Here is a 21,640-nt window from a genome sequence, read left to right on the forward strand (position 1 = left end):
GAGGAGTTTGGGAAATATTTATTTTTTATTTATTTATTTATTTTTCTGGTTGATGTTCGTGAAATCAATTTATGATGCTTCAATTGATATTGAAATCAATCTAGAGCAATGGTGCTGATAACGTGTTATAAAATAAGGAGAAAATATGAGAGATGGAGAAAGAATAGATCAGTTTATTATTCCATAGAGTGGGGATATATATACATACAATATAATTAGGGTTTGCTTAGATAACAATAAATCCTAGATCTATAATATTCCGGATTGATACAAGGAGGATAATGGATATCCACAAATATTTCATGATATGATATTATATGTCTTAATATCCTACATCATCAAAAGTAATTATATGCCTAACTGCCTATATTTAACGTGCCAAAATGTTTATTCTTAAATTTTATGAATAGTATAAACATCGCCCGAACACCAAGGTAATTATCATACCGTCGAGGACTACTCTTCCGCCTAATTACTCGTGTTCCAAAATTTGAGTCTACTGAATAATGGAATTCAAAAGCAACTACTCGTGCAACACTGCTTCTGAAACCCTTGAGTGGATTAACGCCATTGTTAAATTCCTCAAACCTTACAAATTCTTCTTCCAAGCTAATGTCGTCAATTTCCTCAAGGTTCCAACTTCTCTGAATTCTGCATTTCAATTTCAGTTTCACTGTCATCTTGGTTTTATTGACGCTTTTTCTCTTTTATCCCAGGATCGATTGTGGGAAGCAGTTGATGAAGATTGGATTGATTGCTTGAAGCATGAACATGTTGAGCATCTTCTTCAGATTCCTTCTGGAATTGTGCAGGTTTAATTCTAAAACTCATGATTGTAATTCCTGCACTAATCATCAATAGAATAGTAAAATACATTAATTTTTCACAGTATCTGTTATTTGATGAATAGGCTTATGTGTTTTTGAGGTAACTGTCAATTAATGGCCTCTATTGTATATTTGTTTATAGTTCATAGGATTTAATGCATAGTGTTTTTAATTTATTTGAATATCTGTTTCAAATTATGAGGATTTAAAATTATACAAGTATATTGATATGTTATTAGGAGAATAATAACATATTTGTTATTAGTGTGATTAATGAGAAATGGGTGAGCAATACTATATTGATGTTGGTTTCCATGAGAAAACTTGAGGTGTGAATTTAACAGAAATTCATGAAATATTGTAGGACCATTGGCCTGCTTCGCTCAAGGAATATGTACTCACTGCCAAATTGCTTGCATTTCCACGAGAACGAGCAAAGCTTGAAAAGGTATAAAGCTCATAAATCCTTTTTTTTTGAATGGATGGTTAATCATCAAATATTATTTTTGTTATTTTCTACTAATGATGTTGTGAATGTGTATAAGAAAAGCTGTATTGTACCAGAAAAACAATTGTATGAGATTTTGGAATTGCATTTTGTTAGATGTTGACGGAGTTATTGTCCAACACCACTGTTATCTTGGAGTTGTATTAGCCAATTTAAGCCCATTAGTGTATAAAATTTTGGCTGGATTCAAGATTTTTAGACCTTATCTTATGCAAGCAAGCTACAACCTATTAAAGTTATTCTTCTTATTCTTCTCGATTCGTAGACAATCTAGTTTCAAGATGTTGATGATGCCAAAAAGATTATGAAGAATCATGAAATGTTGTTGGATCTTTGTCTTTGACATATTGTTCTTACATAAGGTGAATCAATCAATCAATCAAAGCCTTAATCCCATAAGTGGGGTCGGCTATATGAAACAAAAGTGATTATTCCGTGTAGTTATCGATAAAAATCTTCCTCCTCCATCCCTAACGATCAAATGCGTCATTCTCATGCAAATTCATATACTTCATATCCTTCCTAATTGTTTCCAACCAAGTCATTTTTGGTCTCTCTCCCCCTCGTTTAACCCTTCCACGGTCCCACTCTTCCACTCTTTCACTCTTCGTACCGGTGCACCCTCGGGTCTCCGTCTTACATGCCCAAACCAACGCAGACAAATTAACGCTGCAAAGCCTGCCACACTCACTTTCTTGCAAATAACCATATTTCTGATTCTATCTCTTAGACTGTTCCCGCACATCCACCTTAACATGCGCATTTCCGTAGCCTCCATCTTTATAATGTGCTCTTTGTTGCTGGTGAGTTAAATGTCATAAAAATGCATGTTTCGAATATTTTTGCCATTTCAAAGCTTTTGTGAGTTCAATCAATTAAGGAGAATACCCTGTTTAATAAGAAAAAGTTTGTGGGCTTACACTTTTTTGGATACTCTTTTCTGGATGGTTGGGAAGATTTGAGCTTTACGAAATACGTTGATCAATTTGAAGAATGATGCTCAAGTGCTCAACCCTCAAAGCTTGTAATTTTTCTGTTTAACAGTTTTACAAGTTGTTGAGTGGCTGTCACCAGAAATTGGGGTTGTGAAGGGAATTAGTTGCAGGGCTTGCAACAATGTGGCAACTTCCAACTGTCTTTCTATTACTTGGTTGATGCTCTATCATAGAATGCTAGCATTTGCCAATATGGAATGTACCATGTGATGTGCTTTACGGTCTGGCAATGCTAACAGTGACAGGCTTCAGCATTCGTTATACTGTGATTATAGTGCAGCTTCAGCCCTGCCGAGGTTGCTGGATTGCAATAGACCTGTTTTTGACATGGAAGATGAAGCTCATACTGCAGTGAACAAAAAAATCAATCACATTTTTACTGTATTATTTTTGCTGAAGTAGTCTATAGTATTTGGTCATAGAGAAATAGTATGAAATATGCTATCACGGTAAATCCTGGGAACTGCTCAATATTTGAGAAATGTTTTGCTACTGGAATCTTAAAACTGTTTTCTGTGGCTGCTTTTGTTTGGCTGGGTTTATTTTTGGGCAAGTCTAAAGGTTTTGTTGGATTCTCAGCCACCCTTTTTTTTTTTTTTTTTTTTTTTTTTTTTTTTGTCTCTTTTAGTGTGCTGTTTAAGCTGGTTTGTTAGTCAGTTTTGAAATCAACTGGATCTTTGCTGTGGTTTGTGCAAATTCTGTTGTGTTTTATGGGTTATCCTACAATGCAGAATTGTGTTTTTCTGTGCTGCGGGTTTCTCTGAATGGTCTCATGCAATTGAAAAGCTCTTACTTTTCAAACCTTTCCAGAAAATGGGTGGAGGTTAGATTACTGATGTCATCACTGAGATCAATTTTTGGTCAGACTGGTTTACCAGTTGCAGTCTGCTGTGCTGTTCTGCTGCAGTTCATGAGCTGATAGTATTATTAATAGGCATTAAATTGATTCTATTTTTTTGTGCTCCTTGTGTAAACTCTCAATTTATCAAAAACCTTTATGGTATTAAAGCCAGTAATTTTAATTGTCAAAAAAAAAAAAAAAAAAAATCAGCTGTAAGATGTGGGATAACAGCAAATCATTAATTAATCTTATCCATAATAAACTGAACTAGTATTGTTAGGTGACTAGGTTTTTTTTCAAGTTGCTTGGGAATGGTTTCCTACCCATTCTAGACCTTTTTACATAAATAAACTCACAGTTTATAATGTAGCAGGATCATGACCTGTAATAAAGGCTTAATACTTATAATTTGTTCTTGTTTGGCTAGACAATATTTAATTTACAGCCGTTGTTTTTCGTTTTTGAAATAAGGTAAAATTTTATTAATCACCAAAAACGAGGAACACAATACAACAGCCCCGATAATAACAGGGCACAAAAAAACCATCTTACAATCCCTTAGAACAAAACAAAAACAACAGCACAGCCTAGCACCAAGACAAACAAAACGAAACTGAGATCATGCAATGAGGCACTTGATCCAATCTCTATTCTTCCTGCTTGTTTTCTGAGGCATAATGTGGGTCAATCTCTGGTAAATATCACATAAGAGATTCTTTACCACCCTCTGAGGACTCTGTAAGCAAGGATCCTAAATAGCCTTGTTCCTCTGCTGCTAAATAACATAAAGAATTTCAGTGAAGCAACTCTGAGCTACCTTCCTCTTAAATCTGCCTGAAATACTCAGAAGCTTAGTGTTAGAGTCATCCAAAGAGCTTGGACACTGAATACCCAAAATAGAGCTCAAAGCAATGCAACAAGCTTGACTACTATACTGATAGTCAAAGAACAAATGATCCACAGTTTCATCATGCAGATTGCATAAAGGGCAAGCAACATGCCAAACTGAGCTAGTCTAGTTTTCACCTTGATTCTCCTCCACAGAATCATCCACCCTACAAAACTATGCTTCGGGATATTAAATCTGTTCCAAATCCAGTCACACCAAGGAACATCAGGCATGTCAGGTTTCAACCATTTATATATTATACCCAGCAACAGTATACCCTTTCTCATTTGCAAGCCATCTTTGCCCAGTATAGCCTACTTTGAATCTCTCCTTCAGCTGCCAAATTTGCTTCCAATTCTAGCTAGCTAAATTAACACAAGGAACTCTCTTCCAATTCCTATTCTTCATATACAAATGATTAATCCATCTAATTTACAACCATTGTTAGTATTAAATCTTATTGTTTTTAGGGATTTGATCCTTTCATTCATCTTCTTAGGCTATGTTCACTTCACTTTGTTTTAGTAACTTGTTCCTTTTTCTGATTAAAATTGGACCGTAACAAATCATACCTGAAACTATTCTTTGCATATTCTTATTGGAAAATATTTGGAATTTCATATTAATATATTCAATGAATATTAGATATTTCAAAAATACACATTAGCACAAATCTATTAAGACCCCACTTGACAATGTATTTTTCTACTAGAGTACAATTTGGTCAAGGTTCAGTAAAACAAGAAAACTTTAGATTAGATAAGTTGAGATCAGATCTTAATATATCTAGAGAAGAATAACATATTCCAAGTGAAGAGAACATGTACTTAGTGAATTTGATTAAAGATACTTAACTTCCTAGTGATATAAACTAGATTATGTTAAAATTAAATTCAATTTGCAAAATAATCTTCAACATTTCCGACAAATGCTTAATGAACCTATAATTGTTTGTGGGAGATCAACATATTATTTTAGTAGAAAAAAATGGATAGAAAGGGATGGAAGGGAAAAGAAGGGGAGCAAATCCCTTTGTTTGGATAAGAATTTGTAGGAAGGAGGGGGGGGGGGGGGGAGGGGAGGGACCTCTTCAACTAGCATTGAGGGAAATGGAGCTCCATCTCCTCCCTCCCTTTCTTTCAATCTTTCCCCTCCCCTTCTTTTCTCTTCCATGTTGTTATCCAAATATAGTGTAAATTGCCAACAAACACCCTATTTATCTTCTTTTTAATTTGCAACTTTATAAAGCTTCACCGGCTAATAAGAATGATAACATATTTGGATAACTAATCAACATATTTGTAGCATGTATTATGCTCTCATTTTCTATTTTATGTTTAATTTAAAGATAGTATTTATTTCCAATAATTCTGTTTGCGCAGTACGGAGTATTATACTATTATTTCTGCTTAAGCTGGACCAAATATCAGTAATAATGGAATTTGCTGGCCATCTGGATCTTGCCTTCCTAGAGCTTCTGTCAGTTATACGTTTGCTTGTTATATTTTTTTGTTTCAGTCTACAAATCCCCTACTTAACAAACAATAGTCATAAGCTAGTTTCTCAATCGCTGAGATGGCTGCTAGTTGAATGCTCGGTGTTTCATGCTTAGCATAGGTTTCATCTGCATAATAGATCTACTGGACATACTAGCTTGCAAGATGAACAATAAGACAGACCTGAATGTGAAATGGGTAGATTATAAACTCATTCCACCCACCCATTGAGAATCAGGCTGCAATTTCGTTATAGTATCGGTATACTAACTGTCTGCCTTTGATTGTCACATACTCACATTGTTAAATCAAAGTACACTATCCCAGTAACCATTGTTTTTTACTTGGGGGAGTCTATATTTAGTTAACTTTCTACTTTCTTGCATGCTAGGAATATGTTATGTATATGGTTAAAATTAGAAAGTGGGCACTGGATGAGCTTTCTCCATATAACTTGTATAACATATGCTATTGTTTTATAAATGGTCTTGCAGGAATTACCTGGAATAAGCATGACATCATTAAATTGTGTCCTTTCACAAGGCATGAATCCCAAGAAAAAGCATGAAGTAAGTATTCCCCTTTCATCTTTTCGCCATGCACCTTCTTTACTCACAATATTTTATGTTTTTATGGATTTACAACCCATGTTAGATACATAAAGTCGATTAAAAACTGTTTGATTAACAAATAAGATAGGGTGTAGTTTATATTAAAAGCTTAACATATTCCAGGTTTGCTTGGTTGTTAGGGTTGGATCTGAATATATTTAAACCTTAACACTGCTTAAATGGATGTGCGTTGTTTATTGTGTCGTGAATGTAATTATGGTGGTTGTTGTCGATTGATGTTTCTCAAGAAGTTTTTGTGTACACCAAGTTAGAACTTTATGGTTGTGATTGTTAAATTCTATAATCCGATCATTGATCGTAAACATGAACCTTATTTATTAATTATACTTATTCCACCTCTGTTCTGATTTCTAAATGATTGTAGCACCACGTGTTTTGGCTTGTTTCTACTAACAAATATTCTTAGCACTTTCAAATTACTCCATTTTTGGCAAACTCCTACTACCTTACCCCTCTTATGCCACAATATTTACACCTTTCTACTCACTATCCACCTTTTTTTCCTAAACCCACTCACTTTCTTACACCTCTCTTACTTTACCACCTATTTCTTACACCCACCCACTCGCCTAATTTCTTTATAATTGTGCAAGTAGTAAATGCTAAGATCAATTAGAGAATGCTAAGATCAATTAGAAAATGCTAAGATCAATTAAAGACAGGGGTACTATTTTTGTTGTCTTTTCCTGTTTCTCTCATTAATTTATGAACAACCAGTTACACACTCTGATTCTAGTTGTGCACTTTGAACTTGTTTATGCTTTGAAATATCCTCTGAAGACACTAAAATGGAGGGTTTCATTTCCAGAAAATATTGTTTTGGGTTATTTACCTAAATGAAGTTATAAACTGTGTGCATATTTTTAGTATGCTAGAATTGTCTATAGTAGCCTCTCTACCAGGGAGTTGCTGGCACTTCATTGGTTGCGGGTTTTTGTGTAGTTACTTGGTCTCTTTTGACTGATCAATTTCTGTAATTTATAACTTGGCCTGGGTTTAGCCAGGTCTCTTTTTATTAGCTTTAACAGAGTGATATTCATTGGCTGGTCCAATCTTTTATAATGTTCCATTCATCTAAGTGACCTTAGGATTTGAACAAATTTTTTTTTTTTTTTAAAAAAAAAAAATAATATGCTAGGGAACTATATTGCAGCATTATCATGCATTCATTTAGGAACCCTGACTATGTGAGTATATGATCCAGGGAAAGGAATCCCATTGATGCATAGGGTTAACAATTATTCCTCATTCCATCTTACCATTTGCCTATCAAATATTCCCTTTGTATTTTGCAAACCATTTTGTTATGTAAGCCACTGAACTAAATTCCTTTGTTGTGAAGGTTGAGGTTTTGTCTTCTCTTGTAAGCTGTATCACGAGAAATATGGGAGCTCATACAGTGATTGATGTTGGTGCTGGTCAGGTAAATAATCTTGTTCCACTTTTGTTTCGGATTCAAGATTAATTTATCTAGCTAATCAACCAATTACAGGGCTACCTGAGTCTGGTACTTGCCTTTCAACACCAGTTACCTGTAGTTGCCATTGACGCCTCTTCTCATCATGGAGCTATTACAAATATACGTGCAGAGAGAATCAAGAAGCATTATGCAGCTAAGCTACATAACTCTGGGTATGTGAAAAGCTGAACTTATGTTCCTTTGCTATTATGTCTAGTTTGTAGATACCAATCTCCCATTAAAATGCATTAGCTTATAAGCTATGAGTACCCAATCTCCAGCAACATTCTTGACGAGCTGTTGAAGTTAATTCTAGCCTGTAGATTACTTATAAATTTTTTATCAACAAAATTAATATGAAGATTTCAGAAAGGATATAGGAACAAATTCTACATGAAAAATATTGTGGTGATTAAAAAGTTTGAAGTCTAGTTCTCGAAGAGGGGAAGCTTTTGGAAGGTGAAGCTTTTCGTGAACATAAGCAACTACTTACACAAGTCTGTTTTCCGTAGGAATACACGTCAAATAAATGAAATATTCTACTCCTTCATTTTCTTTTTAGTTTACCAACTTATCTTTTCACATTTACCAAGAAAAACATTTAAACTTAGGATGTAGAAAATAGTAAAAGGTGAAAGTGACATGTAAATAGTTTTTGTGAGAGTAAGGGCAATTCTCCATTTAGAAAGGAGGATAGAAGAATGGTAGAACCTCAATAGGGGCGAAAGAGTGGTGGCTCCTTTTTTAAAAACGCAAAGTAAAATTTAAAAAGGAAAGTGAGTATATTAAAAGAAAACTAAGGGAGTACAACTTATATGTGATGTGGAAGTGATATTTCCAATCCCTCACCACCCCCCTCTTGAAATGTTTAGTACAATTCTCTTTGTTTGTTAAATAGAAACTCTATATCAAGTCAGGAACTGAAGATAAGAAAATGTCAGACCATATTTTAAAGGTAAATACGCCCTTAATATTTGGAAGTTTGGGGAATTGTTTGATCATTTCAATGTATGGTGTCATGGTGTCCTGGTGGTGGAGTGGTGACATAGTGGCCATCATGGTGGCAAGGTTGGGGACGGGGAGTTGATAAAAAATTTTAGTTTTAGCGCAGATGCTGTATACAATTAGTATTTATTATATCTGAAATAATGTAAATTTTTCAACAATTTGGGAATCTGGGAAAATTTAAAGAGCTTTTTCAATTTGGCTTATTTTGGATATAGATTTTACGTTAAGGTTCTTATTTGAATTTCAGGCACTTGCATTGGGTTGATGTCTCTATCAATGAAACACAAGCTGATCTATATAAAATTTTAAAATTCAGAATATTAGTCATATGGAAAATTTTCATAAAATCAGTTTTTTCCACATGACGGCTTTTTGAGATATATAGTTGGGGTGTACTCTAGGGTTTTATTAGGTTCTTTATGTTATAAAAGGACCCTTTAGGTGATCAGTTAGATCACATCTTAGAGCCCATTAAGAATAAAGACTCCTTGTATTATTCTCTCCTTCGTTCTCCATTATAGTGAAAAAGCTCTCGAATCCCCACCTCTGGATGTAGATCTAATTTGACCGAACCACGTAAATCCTTGTGTTTTTTGTTTATCTTTATATTATTTTCTCGTTATTATATTTCATTGACTTGTTCCGTATAAATCAAACACAACACCACCCGGTTTCCTAACAATTACGTTCCTTTATGGACCTTCATACCAACAATTTTTAGCTGCTGTTTTCTTGTTCTGTAGCAAACTGATATACCATTATACTGTGCTAGATTAGCAAAGGGCTGCAAAATATGCCTATCACAATGACATGCCGCGTACTGTCTTCATCTATGTTGAGAAACCTTAGCAACTACTGCTGTCAGCAAGATGGATTTGATAAAAATCACAAAATAAAAGGGTCCAACCAAATTTCTCCTGCAAGATTTGAGGCTGCAGACCTGGAACTTCCATCCAGTGGTAATGATTCTGATTGTGAATCATCACTGGTTCTTGCTGGTCTTCATGCTTGTGGTGATTTATCAGTGACTATGCTGAGGTATGTCTGTCTTTATCACGCCTTTAGATTTCTATATTGAGTGTGTTCATTTTATTTTTTCCTCTTGTTTTTATTATACCACAGTACCATAATTTTGTGTGAGAGATGTTTTAAGGAGGTAGAGGTAAGGTTGGTGATTATTGATAAGCATAGAGAAGTTTTGTAGATGGTTTGATTGATTGATTGATAGAGAAGTTTTGTAGATGGTTTTATGTTTTATTTTATATTTTTTATACTATTAAATTATTTGTTGGGAAAATCAGTAACATAGTACCATATTTTTGTATCTAGGTCTATAGGCTACCACAATCCCTTTCAAACATTGTTGGCCCCTTTGTTTTATCTCTACTAGAGAGGATTTTAATCACTCTGTAAAACTCAGCCGACCATTCTTTAATTTTGCATCAGTGGTGGATGTGAGCTCATTTCCTAGGAAAGGCTGTCGTAAAGTCACCTCATCATGTGCACAAAGTGATTACATATCAAATTAATTATCTAATTAAGACATTGATTGTACAGTATAATAAAATAGGGTTAAATAGTCTGAGAATGCATGTAGATTCAATACTTTGCAACTTTAGGTCTCTGAAAACCATTTGGATTTTGGCTTTCATTGCATGAAAATTTGATCAATTCTAACCCCTCCATAGCAGATAGACTAAGTTATTACCCTTAAGCATATGGGCAAAAATGGGGAAACAGAGCACATAATGCTATTCTCTACTTAAAAGAGCTTCAGCATTGCCGTGGAAGTTTCCTTGAGTTGCCTTAAAGAAAGGGGAAGAAGGGAAAGCTGCTTGCTGCTGCTGCTGAAGACTCGCATCGTTTCTTGAGCTAAGGAAGAGTAAGGGGCTTACAAAAGTAATAAGATCCACATTAATATGCTTTTGTTCTGTCCATGAGATGCTCTTAATAATGTTGCTGGGCACAAAAATAACATAAGAAGTGGAGCTCTGATGCAAGCACCATATGTGGGGCACAGCCAATCCGCAGGCTGCATGCGGCAATGATCAAACTTTAGCAATCTGAAGGGTCCTTTTTTTTTTTTTTTTTTTTTTGTTAGACAAAAAACTTGTAATGACAAGAATGAAATGGCCATATTATTTACAGAAATGATACATCAATGGTAATTTAATTATTTGCTGTATACAAAGAGTCCAATTATCATCTCAATTCCACTACATTTCATTTGATGGCTATTTTGTCCCCTCTTGAAAGTCATTTTCTTTTATATCCACCCCACTTTCAACATTTTTTTATCACTGTCTTCAAGGCTTCCCCATCACTCTCATTCCTACTTTATATATACGTCATATTCTCGTATCTACTTGTACATTAACTAATAATCTCCTAAGTAATTTTGTTAGTATCTACTGAATAGTAGGGGCTACAACTACTGAATATAAGATGCGGGAGAATCTCCTAAGGTGGTTTAAGGAAGAAGATGTGAGACAATCCCCTAAGGTGGTTTGGCGACGTAAAATGGAGACCAAGTGAGGCTCCGATATGGAGGCTTGAAGAGTGGCAAAATGTTGGCAAAATTTAATTTGGTTTTAAATGATTTGTTTGTATATAAGTCTTACAAGGGGTCTTTAACTTTTTATTCCGATCTGACACCAAATTAATCTTTGGTTTTTTGTCATTTGGTTTTTTTTTTCTTCTTCTTTCTTTTGATTTTAGATTTTGAAATCTGTGTATTATTAAATTATGAAATTTGTAGGATTATTAGACTCAAAATATATGAATAATTGTAGCTTGTTATTATGAGTCTGATATTTATTAATTTACCTTTAAAAACAAATTAATTTTGCCAATAAATTAGTATTCTAACATTATTATTCGTGTAAGAAAAACCAAATTATTAGAAAGGTCGGATATTGGATATTCGAACTATCTAATCCGAAATTTTTGAATATCGGATATCCGAAAAATTTCGGGTCGGATACGGATATCAAATATTTGCATTTTTAGATACGGTTATTCGATCCAAAATTTTCAGATATCCGATCCGTGCTCACCCCTACCGATGGAAGTGGGTTAGGAGATGGCGTTGGTTTTTACGCCGGCAAGACTGGTGGTGGTCTAGGTTGTTGGAGCGGTGAGCGTGAACAAGGGGCTGCTAGTGGGCTAACAATTTTGAACGTTGATCTAAGAAGTACTTGGGGAGGAATGGTGATTTCTCGGGTGGGTTTTTTCGGCGGCGGTGGTCAGGATGGAGGTGGCTTGGTCAGTAGAGGGCCCTTTGTGAGCGGCGGAATCGATGGTGGGAAACTTCAATGGTTATATAAAGAGAGGAGTATTAGAGAAGCTTTGGTGGGTCTCTTGTTGGCTTTGAGAGGAACTTAGAAATGGAATATGCTAATAAGGGTATTATGGTCATATCACTTGAAGCTATTACAAGTGAATTCAATCAGCTAGGTCACGTGCCACTAAAACAGTTAAATTGCGAGCAAACCAATCCAAATCAAAACAATGGGTTTGGAAGTTTTGTTGGCTGCTTACCTAAAAAACCTTTTTCTTAAAAGAAGGAAAGGCTCAAATATGGACCTACTGACCTAAGGCCCAAATTTCCTTCTCCAACACTCATTGCTCAATCTATCAATTATCATTTTTTTCCGACCTTTCAACAAACCACTTCATCTCTTATACGGTCCAATTCTTCAACTCTTAAAGCCATTCTTGTATTTCATCAATTTTTAGGAATCTACCCATTCTCAATTTTAGCTAATTCAAGAGTCAGCTTAGCAATCATTGTTGTCGGGAATCCAGTTCCGATTATAATCCACCTTGAGGACAAGGTGAAAGTTTGGGCGGCGAGTAATGCAAGGAATCAATATTTGAGGGAAGGGCATATTAGTCATAGTCTATTAGTAGTAACTTGGGGAATAAGCTAGAGAGTTGTTAGGAGGGATTTTCTATAAATAGGTCTCATTAAGAGGAATAAGGACATGCCAAATATTGTGAGGTTTGTTAGGGTGCTAAGCCTTGTAGGCAAAGGCAAAGGAAACTTAATCCTTCCATGTAAGAGGTTGTAAGGAAAGAAGTTTCCGGGGATCATTTACCCAATAGCTCATAGTGATTGGGTATCCCCGGTTCAAGTAGTGCCAAAAAAAAGGAGGGATGACGGTAGTGGAAAATGATAAGAATTAATTAATCCCAAGGTTTTCATTAGCCGGAGAATGTGCATTGACTATCGTCAATTGAACACAAGCACTTCCAAAGATCATTTTCCACTACCTTACATCGATCAAATGCTTGAGAGGCTTACAAGATATGCCTTCTTTTGCTTTCTCGATGGTTATTCGAGATTTTTCCATATCCCCATAGACCCGAACAATCAAGAGTAGACGACCTTCTCATATCCCTACGGTACTTTTGCTTACAGTAGGATGCCATTCGGTCTTTGTAATGCTCTCACAACGTTTTAACGTTGCATGATGTCCATTTTTAGTGATATGATTGACGAAGAAATGGAAGACTTCATGGATGATTTCTCTGTTGGGAGAGTCACCTATGAAGATTGTCTTTCCAACTTATCTCGTTGTTTAAAAAGATGTGAGAGGGCCAATCTTATGTTGAATTGGGAAAAATGCCACTTTATGGTGGAAAGTGGCATAGTCTTTGGCCACAAGATTTCCCAAGCCGACAACGGAACGATGGAAAGCTCCATGTCATACACTATTTGTTTAAAACTCGATGCTCAACAAAATTACATTACCACCGAGAAAGAGTTCTTAGTGGCCATTCATTCCTTTGAGAAGTTTAGGGCCTATCTTATTGGCTCTAAGACAATAGTGTATACTGACCACTCGGCTCTCAAGTATTCGGTAAGAAGGAAGCCAAGCCTCGATTGTTGAGATAGGTGTTGGTTCTTCAAGATTTTGATTATGAAATGAGAGATAAGAAGGGGGCCGAAAACGTGGTTGCGGACCACTTTTCGAGATTAGGAGGTGCTAGGATTCATGAGGATGATTTGCCAATAGAGGATGCTCTGATGGATGACGTCTTATATGCCCTTGAGGATAAATCAGAGCCATGGTTTGCCGACATCGTGAATTATTTGGCTTGTAGCGCCATTCCTCCGAATTTCACTCCTCAACAATGTCGACGACTTAAGCATGAAGCTAAGAGGTGTATATGGGATGATCCCATGTTGCTAAAAAAGGGAGTCGATGGTCTCCTAAGGAAGTGTGTCCACAATCATGAGATTCAAGATGTTCTCTCCATGTGCCACTCTTCACCATGTGGTGGTCACATGAGTGCTCAAAAGACCGCTTCAAAGGTTCCACAATGTATGTTCTTTTGGCATACCTTATTCAAGGACTCATGGTCCTTTGTCAAGAGTTGTGATAGGTGGCAAAGAACGGGGAATATTTTAAAACGAGATGAAATGCCTTAAACCCTTATTCTTGAGCCTGAGGTCTTCGATGGGTGGGCTATTGATTTCATGGGTCCTTTTGCTTCTTGTGGGAATCGATATATTTTAGTGGCGGTGGATTATGTTTCAAAGTGGACGTAAGCTGTTGCACCGCCCACCAATGACTCTAAGGTGGTGATGAATTCGTTCAAGAAGGTGATCTTCCTAGATTTGACATTCCCAAGGCCATTATTAGTGATGGAGGATTTCATTTCAAGCATCATGCCTTCAACAAGCTTCTTGCAAAATATGGTGTTCTCACGAGAGGAAATTTAAAAAAACAGAAGCCATGCAGGATGTCTGCGCGGGCGCGTAGTGACATGTACTCGGGCGTGCACCGAAAAACTCATTAAAGGCAGTTCCAAATCAGAAGCTCTGCGCGGGGAGTGCACGACCTCCTCGTGGGCACGCTGTATCTTTGTGCGCGGGCGCTAACTTGCGTGCGCGGGCGCGCACGTCTGAAATCGGGTTTTGACCCTCTTCTTTCTCCTCGATTTTCATTTCAATCTCACCTTTACCAACTTCACTCTTTCTCTCTCCTAAAAAAAGTCAAACCCCAACTCTCAAAATCTCCTGAATCCTCACACAAATCCATCAATTCCTCTTCAATCCTACACAAATTCATCACATCATCCACCTATTTCCAAAAATTTCACAATTTCTCACCCCAACAACCCCATAGATTTCAAGATTGGTTGAAGAAGTTAGTTTTTGGGCAATTTTGGAGTGTTTAAGCTTCACTGTGGTATAATATTTTCCTTTGCTATTTTCTCATAGTATTTCAATTGATTATGCAAAGTTATTGGATTATATTATATATTGTGGTCATGGTGATGTTAGTGGGAGAAACTTGTTGTCTTGGATGAATTTTTTGTGTTGTTGAGACTATTGTTTGTGGTTAGTTGTTGTTACTAACTTGTTTGTGCAGAAAATTGGTGTTATTCATTGTGTTGATTGTTGTAGTTCTGTGGCTTGGTTGATTTAGAATAGTTATGTTTGTAGTTCGGTTGGTATTGTGGTGGTATTTATTGGTGGTGATATTTGGAGTAGTTGTTTTGTGATTTGGTAAGATGTTTAAGAAATGGAAGAGTAGTAAGGAACCCCGTGTTCAAATAAACGAACCACAAGAGCAAGAACAATCCCAAACACCCACAATCCCTCAATTGAAATTCTATAACAAACACCACACACCCGTGTATAACACTCTCAAATCTAGAATACTCCGGCCTTCTAGACACTATTATGCTCCGGATATGATTAAGTTGGGGATTGATGACGACCTTAGGTACCTCCTCCAAAACCTAAGGTTGGGGGACTTTATAAGTACCTCCTATCGAACTTACCTCGAATCAACTTTCGAGTTCCTTGCCTCATTATCACTTTCCAACTATTCAACAAGAGAAATTCAATGAACCTCCAGGAATTCAATGTCCACTTGGACTTTAATCCCGATGCCAACCTTCTTTCCCCTACTCCACAACTCTTTCCCGAATACAATGAGCTCCATTGTTGGCAAACTATCTTTGGGCTCCACAAGTTTAGCACCCGATTCTCCCTTGCAAGTGAGATAATCCACCCGGCCCTCCGCATTCGACACCGTCTCCTTGGGTATGCGGTATTTAGCAAGCAAGATTTAGGTAAGCTTTTGAGGGAAGTGGTCTTCACCTTATGGATTGCCACGAGAGAAGAGTTGAGTGGGCTACACAACATGGGTTATCTGTTCATGAGGTGTTGTGTGGCAATCACTAGTGGGAACAAGGGCGAGATCGCCTTTGGGGCTGTGATTACAAGGCTAGCCACCAAGCTCGGCCATAAGAACCTCATCCGCGCATGCATCCCGGTGGGTAATGAGAGCCATATTTTTCTTGATATTGCCTAACTCAAGACGTTGAATTTCATCGCTTGGACCAAGGATATGAACAACTACTATGATTGGCTAGTGAGCCATGACCACCGGTGCATTCTCCCAGCCCGCACATCCATATGGAGGAATGCTAGGAATGTTTGGTTTGTGCAAACGATGATGGGGTGTTGCTGATTGCAAACATGGGAGGAGGTTTATAAGGTGGTGAGGAGGAAGAAGAAGAAGAGGGCATAAACAAGCTATAAGTACGGGGAAAAATCACTAAAATGGGCTCTAAATCGTGGCATAAATGCCACTCATCAACTTCCCCCACACTTGCCTCTTGCTTGTCTGCAAAGAAAACAGAGCTACAAGACCCTAAAACTAACAAAGAAGCCGAATTTGCTTTTAGCATAAGCAACAAGCCATATAAACCCTAAAGTCGCCAATGAGGACGAGTATGCTCTCGTGAGAGTTTCCAAAGAGCTTGACCCACAACTCTTGCAAAAAAGTGTTCAAGACAAACCAAAGACAAGGAAAAGAGGGAAGAGAGAAGCAACGATCACTACACAAATCATAATCAAATCGAGCTTTGAAAGACAACAAGCATAAATGAATGACAAGCTTTCTAAGTAGTAGAAGTGAGCACGCAAGGGGATGCCAAAAGTTGATTGAAGGATAAACCATGCTAAGTGTAGAGAACTCTAATTACTCCACTCCCCTTGCATTTTTTTACTATCTTACCGCGTTCTCTCATCTAGATTCAAATCCACCCTTAGAGGTAGTATCTCATAACTCCACGAAGGAGCCAGAACAAAGATAAGTCAATGAAGACAAAGGGGAACCCGACATCTTACCAAATCATGCTCTCTCAATATGCTTGAAATCTAGCTCCCTCCACCAGCTAGTGACTCAACTAACCTAGGTCGAAAGGGTATTGGGGGTAAAGATTTGGAAAAATTTGGAAATTGGTGTTAAGCCTAATTGTGAAGCAAAGGGTGATCAAGCCTCTATTCCAAAGTCAAGCATTTTCAACTTTCAAACAACATTGCCACAAGCTTTAACCACATTGCCAAAACCACTTTAAACATTCATTCTCTTCCTCTTTTCATCTTTAATTGTTTTTTCCCTTTTTCTTTTTTTTTTAGCTATTGAAACAATTTTTTTTTTCAACTTTTTTTTCCATTGTCCTTGCCTTTTTTAACCATGGATGACTTTTTCTTGGGTTTGCACTTGCTTTCATTGAACACAAATATTCACAAAACACATCCTCACTTTCCAATTCGAACCATCACCTTCCAACTTTTCAAACCAAAATCACATCATACTTTCATGACTCAAGCTTCACAATTCTATGGATGAAAAATGAAACAAAAGGGCCATGGGGTTTGTAATATGCTATAAACAAGGATAGATAAGCTCAACATGGTTAGTAAGGGGTAAATGCAAACAAAAATACAAAAAGTAAAAGAAATAAAAGCTAATCCTTGAAAACAAAATAGTCACCGAAGGAAAAATGCCTTTGTCATCCCTAGATTTAGTTCAGTTGTGATCTCGGGTAGCTAGACGTCAAGTTCTCGATCTAAGCATGCCTTGGTAAGGATCCTATGCCACTCATACAAGAAATGTTCAAAGCTCACATCGGGTTACAAAAACTACCTTTAGTTCAAATCCCCTAATGAGAACAACACTTTCTTACCACAAACAAGTGAAATCAGGTTCGATGGGCCATACGAGTTCTAACACAACTACCTTAGCATAGACATATTTTAACACAATCCCGAAGCGTGCAAACTTATAATACTCAAGAAGAAAAGCATTCAAACACACAAGTCAACTTTTATTATGCTCAAATTGAAAATGAAACAAATAAATTTACATGGTTTGTCTTGACCAAAAAGGAAAATCATTTTCATTTTTCAAATTTTTCGGTTTGTATTTTTTTATTTTTTTATTTTTTTTAAAGGAAGGAGTAGAAGAAAGCAAAGAGGCAAGTAAACATATAATTCCCATTCGACAAACAAAGATCGTTCGACATTAATACCAACGATGTCCAGATTCCGGGGAATCAAATGCATACAACTTCGAACAATCAACTCTAACCTAAACTAAACTATTCTATGCACACAAAAGGAAATAAAAAGAAAGAAAGGAATGCCTCACCAAATGTGGCTTGAGTTGGAATACAAAGCATATTTTCAACCTCACTAAGATTTTTAGGCTTAAATTGCTCTTTAGCCTAACTCTTTGTGCATCCATTCTTCAAGCTACAAGATGAGGTAAACAAAAGGAAAACATTACAACTATACACAAGAAAGGTTAGTAAACCAAAAATGAAGAATACTAAAGCTATAAACAAAGAGAAAAGGAACTAACAGAAAGTTATATACAAATTTGGATAAAAGGGGCTTGGATTGAAGGAATTTGGATTTTTCAATGGGAGCATCTCAACCGATCAAGAACCTCAAAAATTATCATGGAGATCATCATCAAAATCATCATCAAAATATCGTCACAAACATCACCAAACTCATCATCACTATCATCAAATCATGAAAAACAACAAACCAAACTAACCAACATCATCATAATGCAACAAATTGAAATCAACCAACTAAGCATGTCATTTCCCACACTAGCATGATACTACCCTCTCCCACACCACATATAGACATCTCTTTACCTCAAAACCCCCCCACATTAGAGAAAAGCTCTGACCTTGGTGCAACATGATAAAAACAAGGGAGGGGTTGGACAAAGGGAAAACAAAGAAAGCACGGGGGGCTAGTGGCCATTAGGCCGACACCACTATCATCCTCATCCTCATAAGAAAGCCGGGCGGAGGAATGTCATGAGGATCCCATCCCCTACACCGGGAGGCCAACCATAATAACCTTTGTATAGGTCTTGTTGCCATTCGGGCAACGGGTTGAAAAAAGGAGGCATTTGGAGAGGGGCGAGGTGAGTGAGATCCACGTAGGGGTAATTAGGATCACCCCTATAATCACACCCACTGGTAGTTATATGGTGGGTACTCGTGAAATTCTTTATTTGGCGCGAGAATCCCGTGCCAATAAAGGTAAATTTGCTCACTACCCCGGAGGTACCGGGCCTTGTTGTGGTGGCCAATATGGGTAATTGACCGTGAGGGTGATCTCACCCCTACTCATGGCCGCATCATAGAGAGCTTGAGTTTAGAGGAACATACCTTGTTGGTTTTCGAATAAGCCTTGCATGCCCAATTGCATGCTCCTCATTTGTTCTCAATTCCTCCTTACCACCTTCTAAACCTCCTCCCATGTTTGCATTTGGCAACACCCCATCATCGGTTACCACAAACCAAACATTCCTAGCATTCCTCCATATAGATGTGCGGGCGGAGTTTTGTAGAATTCTCCGGTGGTCATGGCTCACTAGCCAATCACAGTAGCTAGCTGTTCATATCCTCGATCCAAGCGATGAAATCCAACTTCTTGAGTTGGGCAATATCAAGAAAAATATCGCTCTCATTACCCACTTGGGTGCATGCGGGGAGGAGGTTCTTATGGCCGAGCTTGGTGGCTAGCCTTGTAATAATCTCCCATTCGCCCCAAAGGCGACCTCACCCGTCTTGTTCCTACTAGTGATTGCCACACAAAACCTCATGAATAAATAATCCAAGTTGAGCAACCCACTTACTCTTCTCTCGTGGCAATCCATAGGGTGAAGACCTCTTCCCTTGAAAGCGTACCCAAATCTTGCTTGGTAAATACCACATACCCAAGGAGACGGTGTAGGATGCGGAGGGCCGGGTGGATTATCTTACTTGCAAGGGAGAATCGGGTGCTAAACTTGCGGAGCCTAAAGATAGTTTGCCACCGACAGAGCTAATTGTATTCAGGAAAGAGTTGTAGAGTAGGGGAAAGAAGGTTGACATTGGGATTAAAGTCCAAGTGGACATTGAATTCTCGGAGGTTCATTGAATATCTCTTGTTGAATAGTTGGAAAGTGATTAGAAAATCATCGGCTATAACCGGTAAATGAGGCAAGGAACTCGAAAGTTGATTCGAGGTAAGTTCTGTAGGAGGTATTTATAAAGTCCCCTAACCTTAGGTTTTTGAGGAGGTACGTTAGGTCGTCATCAATCCCCAATTTAATCATATTTGGACCATGGTAGTGTCTAGAAGGCCGGAGTATTCTAGATTTGAGAGTGTTATACACGGGGGTGTGGTGTTTGTTGTAGAATTTCAATTGAGGGAGTGTGGGTGTTTGTGCTTGTTCTTGGTCTTGTGGTTTGTTTATTTGAATACGGGGTTCCTTACCACTCTTCCTTTTCTTCAACATCTTACCCAACCACCACAATACCAACCGAGCTATGAACACAACTATTCCAAAATCAACCAAGCCACAAAACTACAACAATCAACACAATAAATAACACCAATTTTCTGCAACAAGTTAGTAATAACTAACTATAAACAATAGTCTCAACAACACAAAAAATTCATCCAAAGACAAGTTTCTCACACTAACATCACCATGACCACAATATATAATATAATCTAATAACATTACATAATCAATTGAATACTAAAAGAAAATAGCAAAGGAAGAGATTTTACCACACATTTGATGCTTAAACACTCCAAGATTGCTTAAAAACCCACTTCTTCAACTAAGCTTGAAATCTTTGAAAATGGTGGATTTTGAGGTTTTTGGGGTGAGAAATTGTGAAATTTGTGGAATAGGTGGATGATGTGATGAATTTGTGTAGGATTGAAGAGGAGTTGATGGATTTGTGTGAGGATTTAGGAGATTTTGAAAGTTAGGGTTTTAGTTTTTTTTAGGAGAGAGAAAGAGTGAAGTCGGTAAAGGTGAGATTGAAATGAAAATCGGTAATAGAGAAGAGGGTTAAAACTCGATTTCTAGACCTGAGCGTCCGCGCACGCAAGTTGCGCGCCTACAAGGAGGTCGCGCACTCCCTAGAGCTTCTGACTTGGAACTGCCTTTGCCGAGTTTTACTGTGTGCACCTGATTTTTCATTTCTTTGAGGTCTTCTTCTCACACCTTCACACATGAATTTCAAAGCACTTTTTCTCTTGAGATACATCTCCTCACATCATCAGAAGTAGCCAAACCAATTAATCAATCTAACACCTACCAAAACAAACAAAAATATGATCAAAGCATGTAATAAAATAGTGAATGAAATGAAAGAAAAGAGAAAGGAAAGCAAGAAAGGCGAGTTGCCTCCCGGAAGCGCTTTTAGTTTACGTCGTTAGATCGACGCTCCTTGAGTGGGTTCAAGGAGGATCATAGTCATAATTCACATTGATGAGAGAGTAAGAGACGGGCTTATAAATTGAATGCCCTTCATAATAATGCTTGAGCCGATGACCGTTCACCTTGAACGGAGGATTCCCATCATTCTTGATTTCAACGCACCATGGGGGTAAACTCTTTCTACCACAAATGGACCACTCCACCGGGACCTCAATTTACCGGGAAAAAGCTTCAAACGGGAGTCGTAGAGGACATTTTTACTTTTAACAAAGTCGTTCTTCACTATATGAGCATCATGCCAAGCCTTAGTTCTAGCTTTTAATAGCCTAGCACTATCATAAGCGTTCATTCACAATTCATCAAACTCGTGAAGCTCTAACAATCGTTGCTCACCCATACTATGGAGATCGAAGTTGATTTGCTTA

The 21,640-nt window shown here is 37.4% G+C and overlaps 1 protein-coding gene across 2 annotated transcripts in view; it reads left to right on the forward strand.

Moving 5' to 3' along the window:
• Positions 1 to 401: 401 nt before the first annotated feature.
• Positions 402 to 21,640, forward strand: part of LOC110686505 (methyltransferase-like protein 25) — a 36,980-nt gene continuing 15,741 nt past the window's right edge. Inside the window, exons 1-7 of one of the 2 annotated variants that reach the window (XM_021863127.1) lie at positions 402 to 632; positions 717 to 812; positions 1,192 to 1,275; positions 6,051 to 6,125; positions 7,531 to 7,611; positions 7,681 to 7,820; positions 9,433 to 9,693. In XM_021863127.1, the coding sequence (XP_021718819.1) occupies positions 507 to 632; positions 717 to 812; positions 1,192 to 1,275; positions 6,051 to 6,125; positions 7,531 to 7,611; positions 7,681 to 7,820; positions 9,433 to 9,693 (863 nt within the window). In that variant the 5' untranslated portion in view covers positions 402 to 506. The remainder of the gene's footprint in view (positions 633 to 716; positions 813 to 1,191; positions 1,276 to 6,050; positions 6,126 to 7,530; positions 7,612 to 7,680; positions 7,821 to 9,432; positions 9,694 to 21,640) is intronic. The other variant, XM_021863126.1, reaches the window with a different exon arrangement.

The sequence above is a fragment of the Chenopodium quinoa genome, unplaced genomic scaffold, assembly GCF_001683475.1.
Source record: "Chenopodium quinoa cultivar QQ74 unplaced genomic scaffold, ASM168347v1, whole genome shotgun sequence".
Classification (NCBI taxonomy): domain Eukaryota; kingdom Viridiplantae; phylum Streptophyta; class Magnoliopsida; order Caryophyllales; family Amaranthaceae; genus Chenopodium; species Chenopodium quinoa.